This window comes from Perca flavescens, chromosome 23 (genome assembly GCF_004354835.1).
Source record: "Perca flavescens isolate YP-PL-M2 chromosome 23, PFLA_1.0, whole genome shotgun sequence".
Classification (NCBI taxonomy): Eukaryota; Metazoa; Chordata; class Actinopteri; order Perciformes; family Percidae; genus Perca; species Perca flavescens.
Genome location: NC_041353.1, coordinates 16,411,469 through 16,427,643, shown reverse-complemented (window position 1 = coordinate 16,427,643; position 16,175 = coordinate 16,411,469). Strand labels below are relative to the sequence as shown.

The window sequence follows — 16,175 nt, the reverse complement described above, 5'->3', positions numbered from 1 at the left end:
TACTCAGACATGCAAAGACATGCTTGCTGTTAACACACACATCTGTTTTTTCTTCTTTGTGCAGCTCTGTTGTTTTGTAATGTATTTTTGATGACTCTCATATGCCTGGAACTTCCCATTTCTCCCCTCTGTGTTTTCATAAAGATTGCACCCAGTTCTGCTCACAAAACTAGATCTCTTTTTTTGGTTAAAAAATACCACAAAAAGTAATGCGTGACACATAATAACCCTTAATAACAATGTGTCTTTGACATAAAGGCAGACAAGACCTTTTGTAAGATGATGGCTGACATATTGCGTGACCACATGGCTCTAGATATATCACCAGAAAATCCATATTCCGCTTTTGACAGTGAGGGATAAGGAATGTCCTGACTGAAATTTCAGTCATGCACATAGTTGTGTGTGAGTGTGCGTCAAAGGATCATATGTTTCGGCACGTGTGACATCTGTTAGCATGCGTTGGCTCACTGCTCTGTATCTCAGTGTGTGTCGGAAGACTGCAGGATGTCTTCTTTAGAAAGAGCACCTTGAAGCACATCTCTCTTTAAATATACAGTGGGGGAAATAAGTATTTGACCCCTTGCTGATTTTGCAGGTTTGCCCACTTACAAAGAATGCAAAAATCTACAATTGTAATCATATGTACATTCTAACAGGGAAAGACAGAATCCCAAAGAAAATTCCAGAAAATCACATCATATGAATTTATTAAAATTGATAACCATCTGATGAGGAAAAACAAGTATTTGACCCCCTGGACAAACAGCAAGTATTCTGGCTCCTACAAGCCAATTAGTCTTTCTTTAAGACACAGCCCCAATCCGAACCAATTATCTACATCAAATACACCTGCCTCACCTCGTTACCTGTATAAAAGACACCTGTCAACACCCAAACAACCAGCATCCAACATCACCACCATGGGCAAGACCAAAGAGCTTTCTACGGACATCAGGGACAAGATTGTTGATCTGCACAAGGCTGGGATGGGCTACAAGAGAATCGGAAAGCAACTTGGAGAGAAAAGATCAACTGTCGGTGCAGTTATCAGGAAATGGAAGAAGCACCACACCACCGCCAACCTCCCTCGGTCTGGGCCTCCACACAAGATCTTGCCTCGTGGGGTGTCCCTGATCATGCCAACGGTGAGGAATCATCCCAAAACCACAAGGGGGGAACTGATGAATCAACTGAAGGCAGCTGGGACCACAGTTACAAAAGAAAAGGTTGGTAACACACTACGCCGTCAAGGATTGAAATCCTGCAGCGCACGCAAGGTCCCCCTGCTCAAGAAGAAACATGTACAGGCCCGCATGAAGTTTGCCATTCACCACCTGGACGACTCAGAAGAGGCCTGGAAGAAGGTGATGTGGTCAGATGAGACCAAAATAGAACTTTTTGGCCTCAACTCAACTCGTCGTGTTTGGAGGGCAAAGAACACCGAGTACAACCCAAAGAACACCATCCCCACCGTCAAGCATGGTGGTGGCAACATCATGCTTTGGGGGTGCTTTTCAGCCAAGGGGACGGGACAACTCCATCGTATTGAGGGGAGGATGGACGGGGCCATGTATTGTGAGAGAGCTGAAGATGGGTCGAGGATGGGTGTTTCAGCACGACAACGACCCTAAGCACACCGCCAAAGCAACAAAAGAGTGGCTGAAGAAGAAGCACATCAAGGTTCTGGAGTGGCCTAGCCAGTCTCCAGACCTGAATCCGATTGAAAATCTTTGGAGGGAGTTTAAAATTTGAGTTGCCAGGCGACAACCTCGGAACCTGAATGATTTGGAGGCTGTCTGCAGGGAGGAGTGGGCCAACATCCCTGCCGAAATGTGCACAAACCTTGTCACCAACTATAAAAACCGTTTGACATCTGTGCTGGCCAATAATGGCTTTTCTACAAAATATTAACATGCTGTTTGTCCAGGGGGTCAAATACTTGTTTTTCCTCATCAGATGGTTATCAATTTTAATAAATTCATATGATGTGATTTTCTGGAATTTTCTTTGGGATTCTGTCTTTCCCTGTTAGAATGTACATATGATTAAAATTGTAGATTTTTGCATTCTTTGTAAGTGGACAAACCTGCAAAATCAGCAAGGGGTCAAATACTTATTTCCCCCACTGTAGATGTAGTTCCACTGTACAGTCTAATCCAAAATGTAATATAACACTGGTCCTACCAGGGCTTAAAATGAACAATGCATGTACAGTATTATAAGGTACTTGGCCAGATTCAAAGGTCTGGACCAAGGCAAATAGGTACTGCAGATATAGCTGTCTGACATATAGTGTGAACACAGCCTTGGCACTCATGCTTCTTAAAATAAGAGTTCAAGAAAGTTAACTGATTTTCATATGGGCTGATGTACCCGGAAAGTATTTTTTTGGGCTTTTTGTGTACTCAAATCAGATCATATGATCTTCATATCAAATTGATTGCTCTAGCAATGTGCCATTCTGTCTCAACCAGGGTTTCTTCAGAAGGACCATCCGGCTGAAGCTGGAGTATGATAAGTGTGAACGCAACTGCAAAATCCAAAAGAAGAACCGCAACAAGTGCCAGTACTGCCGATTTCACAAGTGCCTCTCTGTGGGCATGTCCCACAACGGTAAGGCCTGAAACCTCCAACATAGTTTAAAGCTTAAAGCTGCAACTTTTGCTAAATAACAGCCACTAGTGACAACTACAGGATAGTTGTCCAGCAGAGGACGGTGGTAAATGTAGTGTAACAGTAGTACAGGCAGAGAAGAGTCATAAAGACAGTAAACAGACTCGCTAAGATCAGTTACACAGCATTATCTGGCTAAAGTTGGTTAACGTTAGCTAGCATTAGCCACAATAAGCTAATGGTCATACCAACTTTTAATACATTTGTATGAGAGTCAAACGTGTGTTGCATCATCTTTCAAAACAGTCCAGCTAGCTCAATTACTGAAATCCTAGCATCCAATACAATACTGTAATAGCAATGACAGAACTTGAAAGTAAGCATCATGAATGCAGTTACATTAAACTCTGCTCACCACCTCCTCAGTCAACACCATGGTATTTGTTCTCAACAACAGCAGTTAATCTCCTAATGTGTTTTGGCTCCAAATCAACATGCTTTACACTGACTGGGTTTTTATAGAACAACGTCCTGTCGGAGCCTGCTTGACATTATGAAAACACAGGCCCATATAGCTCCACATCTGGCCCGTCATCTGCACTGACTGTTGAGGGGGTCATTGGGTTTGTTACGATGGCCTCCCACTGCAGACAGAACAGTGTCAGAAACCTGAGAGGAGGACGACATGTCCTCAGAAGAGAGGAAAGAGAACATAACACACCAGATCTGTTGTGGGCGAAAACTTGTGTGTGTCTGCACACACACATTTTCTGTAGGAGCAGTGTTTCCACGGGGGATTTAAAGTCCAAAAAAGTCTTAAATTTCAAGTAAAACTTTTAGGCCTCATAAAGTCTTAAATTTGCAAAAGGATTGTGTTCTACGTCTTAAATAATTTTAAACAGGTCTTAAATTTTCCTACGTCCATGTAACGCTACCTCTAATGTTCATTGAAAGTTTTTTTTGTTTTTTTTATTCTGTGGTGTTGTAGTTCTTTCTTTCACTCGTCCAAATATAATTTGCTGTATATGTACAGATTATTATTATATTTCATTCATAAAGGTCTTAAAAAGTCTTAAATTTTACTTGTTGAAACCTGCAGAAACCATGTGGAGGATATGTCTGATATCTCTGTATGTAGTTTTTTAATGTAAAATAACACACCAACCGTTTGAAAACGCGTCTAGTGGTTGCTCATGATAATTGTTTCTATGCACCAGCTATTCGGTTTGGTCGGATGCCTCAGGCGGAGAAGCTAAAGCTAAAGGCAGAAAGCAAGATGGTGGAGAAAGAGGTGGCAAGCCCCATGCTGGCCGACCACAAGATTCTGGTCAGACAGATCCACGAAGCCTACATGAAAAACTTTAACATGAACAAGGCGAAAGCTCGGCTCATACTCACCGGAAAGACCAGCAAGCCGGTAAAGAAAAACATGATATTCTTTATTCTGTATCTACAGAATAAAAAAAATATCCTCACCTACCAGCATCCTCTCCTCTGTCTTTCTTTGCAGCCTTTCATCATTCACGACATGGAGACGTTCCAGCTGGCAGAAAGGACGTTTGCGGCCCATATGGTAAATGATGACTGTCCGGAGCCCGAGAGCGGCCATCAAGAAGGGCCGGTGGTTCGGGCTGCGGGGTGTAGGGAGCTCCAGCAGAGGGAGGCCGAAGCCAGGCTCTTCCACTGCTGCCAGAGCACCTCGGTGGAGACCGTCACCGAGCTGACGGAGTTCGCCAAGGCGGTGCCGGGTTTCCAGAGCCTGAATCTGAATGATCAGGTGGGTTTAGGGGTGCTGTATCTGTCCATGTGAAAAGTGGGGAAGAAAGATTTGGCTTGAATACTTGAATAAAAGAGGCTGTGTTTCTGTTGGGATTCTATGTTAGAAAAAAAAGAAGAAAAAAAATAGTTACAGGCACAAAAACACTGATGTTTAGAGGTACTTGTGAGTCATGCTGTGGCCTTCTTACCTGCCCGTTTAGGTGACTCTCTTGAAGTACGGTGTTTACGAAGCCCTCTTCACGCTCCTGGCCTCCTGCATGAACAAAGACGGCCTCCTGGTTGCCCGCGGTGGAGGCTTCATCACCCGAGAGTTCCTCAAGAGCCTCCGGCGGCCATTTAGCGACATGATGGAGCCCAAATTCCAGTTTGCCACACGCTTCAACTCCCTGGAGCTGGACGACAGTGACCTGGCCCTTTTTGTGGCAGCCATCATCTGCTGCGGAGGTAACTGACAATTCTATTTAATTACATTCAAAAGTGAACAAAGAGAGAAAATTTGCAAGAAACTGAATCCTCCCCTTCCCTCCAGATCGCCCAGGCCTGGTGGAGGTGCCTCTAGTGGAGCGGCTGCAGGAAAGCATCGTTCAGGCACTACGGCTCCACCTGCTGGCCAATCACCCGGACGACACCTTCCTCTTTCCCAGACTGCTACAGAAACTGGCCGACCTCCGAGAGCTGGTCACCGAGCATGCGCAGTTGGTGCAGGAAATCGAGACATCAGAGGACACGTCGCTGCACCCGCTCCTGCAAGAGATATACAGGGACATGTACTGAGAAGATGGCACACGATCAGGAACAGGGACATGTATTAGAATATGTATGTATGCCACTCTAAACTGGGTGTCCATACATATTTACTTAAACTATCAAGCATATCACTGTACTGTAATTTGCTTAATGTGCAGCTTCTATGGGTGCACACTGCTGTGATCTGCAGTGTTTGCATTAAGACTCTTAAGTCTTTTTACTGGAACAAAACCTAATGAAATTATTTTGGGGGGAAGGCAGCCACTGTAGGTGGCGTGCCTGCTTTCATGAAAGGGGACACAGAGGGGAACAACGTTTTTTTTCAAAGATATATTTTTTTAAATGCATTGATTTTTAACTTGGAGCACCCAAATGCTATGGAGTGGGTTCTTGATGCCAGCTTTTACTCTACACACTGAACAAAAGGTGAATAGGGAGAAGGCTATGCAAATGTGCCCAGCATTTTAAAATGGGTGCACACATATAAAAGCTACCAGGATGTGACTGCTGCAGTCATGCGTGCACTGATACTCAATATTAATTTTTTTCCTCTGAACAAGTTGAATTGAAGTAAAAGAAACATAGAAGTTATAACATTTTTAATCTTTGAGGCAACTGAAATGTTTGTTGTGCAATATAGGCACTACAACTAAATACCAGGCATATTCCTAATATTTTGGATATTTAGTGCATATGATATGTTAATTTAAGTCACTTGGATTTAGTTAATATAATTGTCATGTCCTTTCAGTGTCTACTAGCTGTGCCACATCTCCATTTTGAGCTTAGTGGTTGAAGAAACTTAGTATTCACCAAGTGCCATAACGTTTCAATGCCTCAGCTCATATTTTAACCGCACCTTATACATTCACCTCATACCAAATCTAGTTAGACTTTTATTCCAAGTAGAAACAAGTTTAACTTTTTAGTGTTGGATCAGGGAATGTTCTCACATCATAAATCATGAACAATAGTGGATTTTTAACAGGCAATGACCTACAAAAAATACCTTACTTCTGCTGTAAGCAGCCATCATTGTAATTTCATGTGTAATATATTAATTTTAGGACTTTACCCTACTGATAAATACCAACACAACATGATAGCTGCCCAACCTATTTTTTCAGAATTTGTTTTGTACAAATCCTGTTGTTAAGATACATTATTGGCCAGTTAATATTTTGATCACAAACTCTGATGATAAGATGGTTTATGTTTTATTTTGTAAATATAACAGAAGAATGTGGTGACCACAGTGAAAGGGATGTATGTATCTGCATGCAGTAAAACAGGCATCAAAAAGAGGAGGTGATTGCCTCATTTGCTGTCTGTATTATTGAAACTGTTTATATTTTATCATGTACAGTAGTGTACAATAAAAAAAAATGCATTTGCTGTTTCAATAAAAGGATTTATGTATGGTGGAAGTTTAAAATAAACTAATATATTGAACTTTTATTTGTAATACCCTGACTTATTTACCTGCCTAATGAAATCCGTTCTGATTTAGACCCCACTGTTGAAATGAATAAGCTAATAGCTTTTCGCTGCATAGGCCTATATTGAGTTGTCATGCAGAAAAAGCACAAGTGGAACTAATAATGTTAATGATAGCTTTGTTCCATGTAACATTAATTGTCCCAGCAAGCCATTACTGTAATTAATTACACCTGTGCTTACACGTTGAAGTAGCCTACCTGCTGTAAACGTTACCGAAGGATTAGTTTTCACTATGAAAATAAGCCATATTTATAATTGTGGCTGGTTCACTTAACTATTACTTTCTATACAAATATATTTCCACATGCATTCGTTTTGAAGCGTACTAATACTGCTGCATCCCCAGTCCAATAGGTGGTGCTAAAACTTCATGAAACAACATTGATGATTGGACTCGATATGGAAACCAGGAAGTAACTATTGTGCTCCCATTGTGTGCTCCTATGCTTTGAAAGATGGAGAAAACTATGAGCGAGACCCGTCAAAAAACATTTACGTGCCAGTTGTGTGGTTTAAGCAGTCCCTTTACTTACGTCGGCCAGAAACCACCAAACACCAGAGCCATTGTGTAAGTGAACATTAAGCAAAGTGTTTCGGTTAGAGCTATGGAGCTAGCTATGCTAAAGCTTATGTTGTTAGCTGCTACGTTACGTGACTGCATGTAAGGTTAATGCAGTCTCAACGTTAGACACAGCGACATTAACAGTGGTGTGCACGTTACGTTTATAGCAAATAACGTTACTGTCTTTAAAAAAAAACACCTCTGTCTTAGATCCAGTTATATATCAATTTTATGTGTGCATTTCTGTCGTCCACCAGGTTGCTTGAGGAGTGTTTTGTGACTCAGGACCCCTTTAGTCCGGACAAGGAAAAGTTCCTTGTTTTAGGCTCTACCTGCAGCGTGTGCAGCATGTGTGTCTGCGTTGGATCGGTAAGACGTCTTTAAATTGAACTGATTATGTAATTCAGGTTATCGAATCCATTAATGTCAGATGCACGGATAAAAAGTAACTTAGCAGCGTGCTCATCAACTGGTCCATTGAAAACCAAGCTGTGCTCCTGTGACAGTTTCCCACTTGACAGGACTTGACCCTGTTGGTCACTGGCGATAAAACAAACATCTGTGGTTTGTATGTTTTCCTCAGATGACTTTGCCATCATGTGGCCTCTATATATGTGCTGAGAGGACTTTATGACTCTGATGTCCTTGGAATCAATGAGCCAGTTTCACAAACCGATAGTCTTTCCATCTTGGAATAATTGTGACAAAACGTATCCAGTACTTATGTAAAAATAGTGCATTGATGCTGAGCTCTGCTTTCTCTCCACGCAGGACTGCAGTCTTTTCTACACCAAGAGGTTTTGCATGCAGTGTGTGAGCAAGCACTTGGACCAGTTCCCCCGTCAAATCCAGGCCGAGCTGGCCAAGAAGAAGCAGAGCTCCAAGGCTGCCGTCTCGTGACATCCGACAAGAGGTCCATAGTATTCTCACCAATAGAAGAGAATGTTTGATTGGTGATTTAAAGAGTCCCAAATGTGCCAAGGTGCTTTACCGGCACTCTTTTATCAAAGTCCTACTGAACCAAACTCCATATGAAAAATTGGAACATCCTGTACTTAATAAGCAATGCCTTTTATTTAAGTGGAAAATTAACTCCACACGTCAGTAAAATACTAGGTTATGCTTAGTAAGGTTAGGCTGTTGTGTTAGCTTTCAGGGTGTTATTTGTTTTTTTTTCCAGAAAGTTTACTAGAAGCAAGTGACGGGTGTGACTAGTGTTGCTGGACCCTTGATGGATTGTGGTTACAGGCTACAGTGGTTTGCAGCAATTAAAAATGGCTCCCAATTAAAATTCTGAAGTCATGTACATATGTGCATAGTTGCCCTGCAGTTGCTCTGAATTTTAGGTTAAAAAAAAAACAAACTTATCTTATCACTTATTTTTTTAAGATTATTTTTGGGGCATTTTAGGCCTTTATTTTGACAGGACAGCTGAAGACATGACAGGGAAGAGAGAGGGGGGAATGACATGTAGCAAAGGCCCGCAGGTCGGAGTCGAACCCGGGCCTGCTGTGTTGAGGAGTAAACCTCTATATATGGGCACCTGTTCTGCCAACTGAGCTATCTGGGCGCCCCACTTATTTCTAATTCTTAAACCATGATGGTCAATTTTTGCCCATTGCTTGTTCAGCCCAATTCAGCAACTATTCTGGGCTTTTTACCAACTGTTTTAACATTATTATTATTATTATTATTATTATTATTATTATTATTATGTACGACTCAAAAGAAGATGTGGAGGTAATAGCGTTTCCCAAGACCAGTTGCTGGCCTGATTAAAAACCAGATTCATGTCTCCACTGCTCTTGCAATGTTAAGAAATTAATAAGTTACCTACAATGTATTCTTGCACTCGATAAATGATGCCTGTTGTGCAATGTTTTAATGACCCCCCCCTTTTTTATAAGAAAACATGACTTTTCAGTAACATATGTTAACATTAACATTTATGACTAGTTATCTCTAACTATAGACACGTTATTGTTGACATGACCATCACTGTTAGCCAGCTCATCTCCGTGTCTATGGTCAAAGAGGGCACTGTTGACTTCTGTGAAGTCACAAAGTAATCTTAAACTATTACAAATAAATAAAAAATACGTACAGTGACCTTTCTCTGTTGTTTTGTGACTGTTTAACTTGTTTAAACTAACTTTCGTTTTAGTGACAGAATCTGCTGCAGTTGCATCATCCCACTCTGTTACATTTCGCAGTGTTAGTTACGCCCATAATCTAAATACACATTTTACTGTATCTGACCCAAACAAAATGTTCTCTTGCTCCCTTTCTCACTTGCTCTTAATCGTTTTGATCAAAACTGTTTTCATCTAGGGGATCACTCTGTACAACATCGTGCACAGTTTGCAGCAGCATAAACACATTATGGATTAAGTGTGATTCCCGGCGATAACATCAATATAACAGATGGCCTCGCTGTATTCATCACGAGATGTTGGACGTTTCGAGGGCTAATTGAAACAGCATGGCCTTGAAGGCAGGCAGGCCCATTGGGTTTTTTTTACTGGCAAATGCTGAAGAGGAATGCAGTGCGACATTCGCTTGGGTTTAAGTTGGGACATAGTGAACTTCTGGGCACAAGGAATGCTTACTATTGCAGATGCATTACTTTAATTACTCCAGGATTCCTATGGGGCCCTGGGATGTACAGAAAATAAATTCAATAACTTGGGTCTTGACATGAACATCAATTACAATTGTAAGGTCCCCCCCTCCCCCGTTTTGTATTTCTGTTTGTATTTCAAGGTCTTTTTTTATATAAATATTTTTTTAAAGCTGCGCCACTTGCTGTTTCCTTGGTATTTAAATTCAAAGCACACAAGAGCAATTACAACCAGTGAAGCACACAAACCACCTCTGTGGCACCAGTGGCAAAGTCTGACAGCGATAAGCACCGTGCCAACAATGACGGAAGGCTTTCTGCTCAAGAGCTGATGTCATCGGGTGCCAGGAGGCAGATTTGTGGCTTTTTTGTTGTTTTCCTGCATAAAACCTCATTTTAGTGTCTCATTGTCCTTCGATAGCCTTGAAGCTGTAACTTGAATGGATTTACTCTGATTGAATCAAGGGTGCCTAAATCATTTATGTGACACCAAATCAGATCAAGCAATGAGATCTGTCAGCAGTCAAACGATCATTTGATGATTGATTCCTGTGATAATATTACCAGCCTGGAGCAAGACCTCAGCCTAGTAATCTCGCAGTGAGGTACTCCTGCCGTGAGATCAATTTAAATATAGATACATTTGTTTTCTTATCACACTTTTCATTCCGGACATCTACAGTGGCTGCACACAGAGATACAAATGACAGTAAATGAGATAAAATGATATCTTTGACCTGTAGGTGTTCAGTTAATGTCTAACCTGATCCCTGCTGGGAAAAATCAAGCACTAATGGAAAGATAAAGCTAAATAATACACTCCATTATGACCACAGCCTCTTTTGCTCTTTACGTATTTAACCAATCAAACCGATTAATTGGACCAGTTAATCCATTCCAGCTCTGTGTTGTTGTTGCCCCTGTTCGACTTTAAGAGAGCTCAATGGGCGGTCCTACTGCGCAGACCAATGAATCGCCTTCTCTGTTTAAATAGTCCTTGATGTCAACTTTTCTTCTTCACTCATTGCTCCCTCTAACGCCATGTTGGCTGTTATGACTTGACTTGTTGTTTTCATCAGTCTTACTACGGACTTGACAGGAGTGGCTCTTTTAAACTCCCCCCCTGCGCCCTTGGAGACGCTTTTATTCCATTTTTGCGCGTACGCGTTTTGAATGATACGCGCGGAGTATGCACGCATCATCCCTGTGACTTTGCATTTTAAAGGAATACTACTTGGAAATAGAAGTTTAAAAGGGTTTGGTTGTTGTTTGTTTTGTTTCCCCCAACCACCCCCCCACCCTTGTCATATGTGCAACAAAATGTCAGATGTTCGCCTTTCTAATGCGAGCCCGACATTGGAGAGGGTGGATGCGCGGCAGCCAGACAACGTCAGACCTTCGGTCCGCAGAAACCTTTTCGGAAGACCTGACCCAGCGGAGATACAAAGGAATGTGACGGCTTCGATACAGGAAGATGTGCAGAGTTTCACGGAGACGTACAATTTCGATCCCGTCAACGAGAGAGCGCTCGCTCCGCGCAATTTCGTCTGGCAGGAGGACCGCAACGCACCGGAGTTTTATGTCCGACCGCCTCACGGGAGCCAGCGGCCCCAGCAGCGAGATCAGGACTTCCCCTGCGATAACAACCGGCAGGATGCCGAGACGAGGTGTGAGCGCCAGTCGGATCAACCACACAGAGATGGTTCGAGAAAAAGACGTTCAGGTGATTTACCTTGACTTATTAAAGCTGCCACGCATTTTGTTTCGCTGTGCCGCAATGCGGAGGCGCCAAGCAACAGTTGTGTCCGGGGATCAACCTTTGCCACGATCGGTTGATTTCTCTCCAACCCCCCCACCCAAACAAAAGTGTGCTGGAAAAATCTTTCTTTACAGATGTTAACGTGATTTAATAGCGTATTAATGAGTGTGGCAACGTAATGCGCTTGTTTATTGGATCAAACTCGCTTATTAATTAGATTTTAGTTTGCACTTTTTTTTTTAAGTGGACGTGCAGCTCTACACACCAACACCCTGACAACTTTTTTTTTTTTTTGTCTGCCAGGTCCCTGCTCCAGCGAGTGTCAGAGGAAAAGGTCGCATACCGACGAAGATGAGGATGAAGACCAGTCGGACGGTGCAGGAAGTCAGGCGGTAAAAGCAGCGGAGGAGAGACCCAGCAGGTCCGAGAATAGCGCGGAGGTGCAGTGAAAAGCAGTGCCAGGTTAGAAATCATCATCTCACTATTTCATTGTTATTTGAATCGGTAATAACATAAAGGGTTTCAATGTGTAAACTAACTAACAATCGACTTGTATAGGTCTACTGGGCTCCAATATAGTTGTGTGTAGCCTAGGCTACTTGTGTATCATCAGCATCAGTAACAGCTCTAAACACACATTTCTGTCATGCACACAGCAACACGTCATCAGCCCTTCAAACTTGAATATTGTTTTTTCCTTTTATCTTCGACAACTCTTCGTGATGTGTGTGTGTGTGTGTGTGTGTGTGTGTGTGTGTGTGTGTGTGTGTGTGTGTGTGTGTGTGTGTGTGTGTGATATCAAGCATGAGCAACTGCTTTTTCAATTGCACCATTCAACAGCCTGTTTCCTCTTCGTGTCCCACAGAGCGGGGAGACCTGTTGCTGGTGGAATACTGTAGCCTTTCTCATCACCTGACAGATGGGAGAGAAAATATAAAAAACGCAGCCTTTTCCTAAAGAAGGGAGGAGGAGAGGCTGTACAAGCACTGATTATGTACACTATCAAGTTTTGGCACTCATTTTAATTAAATTGCCTCAGAAGCAGCAGACAATGTAGCATTGTGCAAATGGATTTTTGCCCTTTTTTTTTATCTACTACCTATGTTTCAGATGTAGCACATAAAAAAAAAGCATATTATGCTTTTCATACCTTTCGTTAAATGTTTTTGAATAAGTGTGTGACTTTGACTCGGGAAGTTGCAGTGCAATTTCCAACAGAGAAATATTATTTTGTTAAAGTAGTCATATTGTGTCATTATTCAGGTAATTGATGTAAGTTTAAAAAAAATGCAGATATCAAAAGTCAGGGTTGTGTGGAAACAAAATGTCTTCACTTTTTCTATGGCTTTATTTGTCCCAGTGTTATAAATCTTGTTTTTGAAGGCCCAGATTGCCACACTGTAATATGAGGGTCCATCTAACTGGGAACCGCCATGACAGATAAAGTTTACATGCAAATATATTCTCCCTCTTTCCCCCATTTTTTTCTCATAATGTAATTATAATTTTTTTTTTTTGTATTGTATTTTTTGTTTTGTTTTTGCCAAAGTTTGACCCTTTTTTGTTCTGGGGGTGAGGGGAGGGGTGGGAGCTAAACTGCTGAGCAATATCCAACCAAATTGTAACAGTATTTGCTAATAATCCTAAGAATTAGTTTTTATTTTTTAAATTAGGTGAGTTTATATTTTAGTGACTTTTAGGTCACATAATCTGCCCCTTGTAATAATCAGTGTAGTCCAGGTTAACATAGATAAAATATGTTACTGCACTGGGCTACTTATTATGCAAATATGTGAATCAAAGATTTGTCTTTGTGGTGTTGAATTCATGTGGAACATGTAATTGCACTATTGTTGATTTCTCTTTTTTTTTTTTTTTTTTTGAGGGCAGAAAAACAAAGTGACATTGCCTCGTTTGGTGTAAAACTTTGTAGTGTACCTTTTTTTTTTTTTCAAAAACACTGAAAAAATTATACTAACTTATTTATGTTGAGCTTTTGTTGTGGGTGTATGTATAGCTTCCCAAAGCGACAATTTTTGTAAATATATATTTTAATTTTTGAGATAAATAAACTGTTGCAAAACTGAGCCTAATAATCGATTTCATATCCTGTGTGTTTTGTATTTTTTTCTCTTCTTCAATCTGCAGTTTGATTGATTAAAAAGCAACACTGGTTTAATAAATGCATGTGCTTACTATATTTAATTCGAAAGCACACAACCACTCCACCCTTAACAAACACTTAAGCTTTTAATTGATGAGCCCGTGTAAACTGGCAGACTGATCTTAGTGATAAAGTCTTCCACAAAGACCTGATGGAGATACAACCTGTTATTTCAGAGGTTTAATGAGTTCTTCAGTCTGAGGAATGACACAGCACACAGCAGCGATAGGATCAGTATCTATACCATAACTTATCAACAGTATAACCATTAATAACATAAGGTTTTACTGACCTTTTGTAATATGTACAATTTGTGAAAATATTAAGAGATTATTTCTGTAGGACCCTAACTACCAAAGCATTTCTATAACCATCCCATACTTTGAAAAGATAATCTCTATTTGCTATGGAGTTGCAGCTGGGCCGGTAGTATTTGGTATAATTAAATTATATAATTTGTGTTATTGGACTATAATCCAGCACACCATGCAGGCTACATTTTGAGTGCGGACACAGCACTAGAGAGCAGGCTGTGATTGTGAGTGCAGGCTGTGACTGTGCTGGATCGTCTCAGCCTAGCTCTGCCTCCAAAGTTGAAAACAACAAGGGTACGTCCTCAAGAAAAAGGGGAAAAAAAGTTTTTTGTTATTGGCTTTCCCTGGCTCCAATCACAGCAGAGAGAAGAAAAGCAGACCACTTAGGAGCCAGCCAGTCAGAGAGTTGTGGGAGGGAGCCCGGGACAGTACAGGCTGTTCTTTTCATAAAACACACACCACCCAATTAGTTTCATTGGCTGCCTCTTTCCTGTTGATACCAGCATGTAGGAGTCAAATGCAGAGTGAGTGAGTGAGAGAGAAAGCTATTTCTATAATATCTCATACTGGCTGTGTGTGCGTCTGCAGTAATTACTAGTGAGCTCATGGCCTTTTTCTAAACTTTGAGAGAGGATTGCAACACTTTTAACACATTGGTGTTCTCTTTTTTGACAACATACATTTGTTACTTTTGAACACGAGACATGTCAAATGAAAGCATCACAGCATATCATAATAATTATAATTTACTGTTTATTGATCCCCAGTGGGGAAATTACAATATACACTCTGTTAGAAATCACTTACACACAGGCCTGAAATACACACAGACATGCTCAGGACCTATTCATGCACAAATGGAGAGATGTCAGAGTGAGTGGGCTGCCAGTGCTGGACCAGCGCCCTCAGCGGTTGGGGGGGTACGGTGCCTTGCTCAAGAGCACCTGGCAGTGCCCAGGAGGTGAACTGGCATCTCTCCAGCTACCAATCCACACTCTGTACTTAGGTCCGTACCGGGATTTGAACCAACTTGACCCTCCAGTTCCCAACCCAAGTCCCTACGGACTGAGCTACTGCCCCCCCCCCCCGCCCTCCCCCACATTATGCTGTCATTTGACATTTCATGTGTTCAAAAGAAAGGCCCCATATTATGCTCATTTTCAGGTTCCTGCTTATATTTTTGTTTTCTACTAGAACATGTTTACATGCTTTAATTTATAAAAAAATATTCTGTCTGAAACGATCCGTTTTAGCGCCTGTCTCTTTAAGGCCCACTCCCAAAAAGTCCAGTCTGCTCTGATTATTTACTGTAATGTTGTCTTCTGCATCTGGCTCTCAGAGTCTCTGCATCGTCATTGCAGCCGGGGAATGATGGTAACGGCACCGTAGCGGCCCTTCCTATCTATACATATATATATATATAGTATAGTTGTGACATCACAACCCTACCGAAATCCTGACGGCTTGTTTAAAGGCACCGTTTCTGAATACGGCCTGTATGCGTTGTCGATTGAGCGCTTTGATTGAAGTAAAATTATATTTAAGTATTTATAAAACACCTCGACCAGCTTTATAATGAGGACATGGAAATCTCCCTTTTTACAATATAGAACCTTTAAAATTGTTTAAATGTCAGCATTGACATAATGATGTCTTGAAAAGTAGTGCAAATATGTGTTTTGTTAATATGTGTTGTGTCACAAAGAAAATCCATCATTTTGTACCTTATCACTTCCACTTTAATCCTGTTCGTTTATGTGTCTGTCTGAACTTGGTCCCTTGTCTTTGTTTTGTGTACTGCTTAAAGGTGCTCTAAGCAATGTTGGGTGACATTACTTCTTGTTGACGTTCAAAGTATTGTCAACAAAACGAGGCTAGCTCGCCCCTCCCTCCTCCCCATCCCGTCCACTCCCCCTCCCTTCCGTGCTTCCGCGTACTAACCCCCAACCCCCAACCCTCAACCCCCAACCCTCAACCCCCAACCCTCAACCCTCAACCCTCAACCCTCAACCCTCAACCCTCAACCCCAATCCCTCTTGTCGGTTATTGGCTGGAACGCTGATACTCTGTTTGGTATGTTTGGTGGTGCAGGTTAGCCAGTTTGTTTTTGTTGC

At 41.6% G+C, this 16,175-nt stretch overlaps 3 protein-coding genes across 4 annotated transcripts in view; all 3 read left to right on the top strand.

The window, feature by feature from the left end:
* Positions 1–6,559, top strand: part of LOC114549889 (peroxisome proliferator-activated receptor alpha) — an 18,394-nt gene extending 11,835 nt beyond the window's left edge. For both annotated transcript variants that reach the window (XM_028570192.1, XM_028570193.1), the window contains exons 4-8: positions 2,478–2,616; positions 3,834–4,033; positions 4,127–4,393; positions 4,596–4,839; positions 4,925–6,559. In XM_028570192.1, coding sequence (XP_028425993.1) covers positions 2,478–2,616; positions 3,834–4,033; positions 4,127–4,393; positions 4,596–4,839; positions 4,925–5,169 — 1,095 coding nt within the window. In that variant the 3' untranslated portion in view covers positions 5,170–6,559. The remainder of the gene's footprint in view (positions 1–2,477; positions 2,617–3,833; positions 4,034–4,126; positions 4,394–4,595; positions 4,840–4,924) is intronic.
* Positions 6,560–6,814: 255 nt separating this feature from the next.
* cdpf1 (cysteine rich DPF motif domain containing 1) lies at positions 6,815–8,251 on the top strand. Its single transcript, XM_028570989.1, has 3 exons — positions 6,815–7,210; positions 7,462–7,573; positions 7,976–8,251. Exons 1-3 carry the CDS (start codon positions 7,098–7,100, stop codon positions 8,102–8,104), a joined length of 354 nt encoding a protein of 117 aa, XP_028426790.1. The 5' UTR covers positions 6,815–7,097; the 3' UTR covers positions 8,105–8,251.
* A 2,597-nt stretch (positions 8,252–10,848) lies between these two features.
* On the top strand, positions 10,849–13,683 carry LOC114550190 (cyclin-dependent kinase inhibitor 1B). Its single transcript, XM_028570799.1, has 3 exons — positions 10,849–11,547; positions 11,887–12,045; positions 12,449–13,683. Exons 1-2 carry the CDS (start codon positions 10,998–11,000, stop codon positions 12,030–12,032), a joined length of 696 nt encoding a protein of 231 aa, XP_028426600.1. The 5' UTR covers positions 10,849–10,997; the 3' UTR covers positions 12,033–12,045; positions 12,449–13,683.
* The last annotated feature ends 2,492 nt before the right edge of the window (positions 13,684–16,175 follow it).

Coding starts and splice junctions, on each gene's coding strand:
- LOC114550190 (XM_028570799.1), top strand. CDS start 10,998: ATGATACGCGCGGAGTATGCACGCATCATCCCTGTGACTTTGCATTTT. Junction 11,548..11,886: donor TTCGAGAAAAAGACGTTCAG/GTGATTTACCTT, acceptor TTTGTCTGCCAG/GTCCCTGCTCCAGCGAGTGT.
- cdpf1 (XM_028570989.1), top strand. CDS start 7,098: ATGGAGAAAACTATGAGCGAGACCCGTCAAAAAACATTTACGTGCCAG. Junction 7,211..7,461: donor CCAAACACCAGAGCCATTGT/GTAAGTGAACAT, acceptor GTCGTCCACCAG/GTTGCTTGAGGAGTGTTTTG. Junction 7,574..7,975: donor TGTGTGTCTGCGTTGGATCG/GTAAGACGTCTT, acceptor CTCTCCACGCAG/GACTGCAGTCTTTTCTACAC.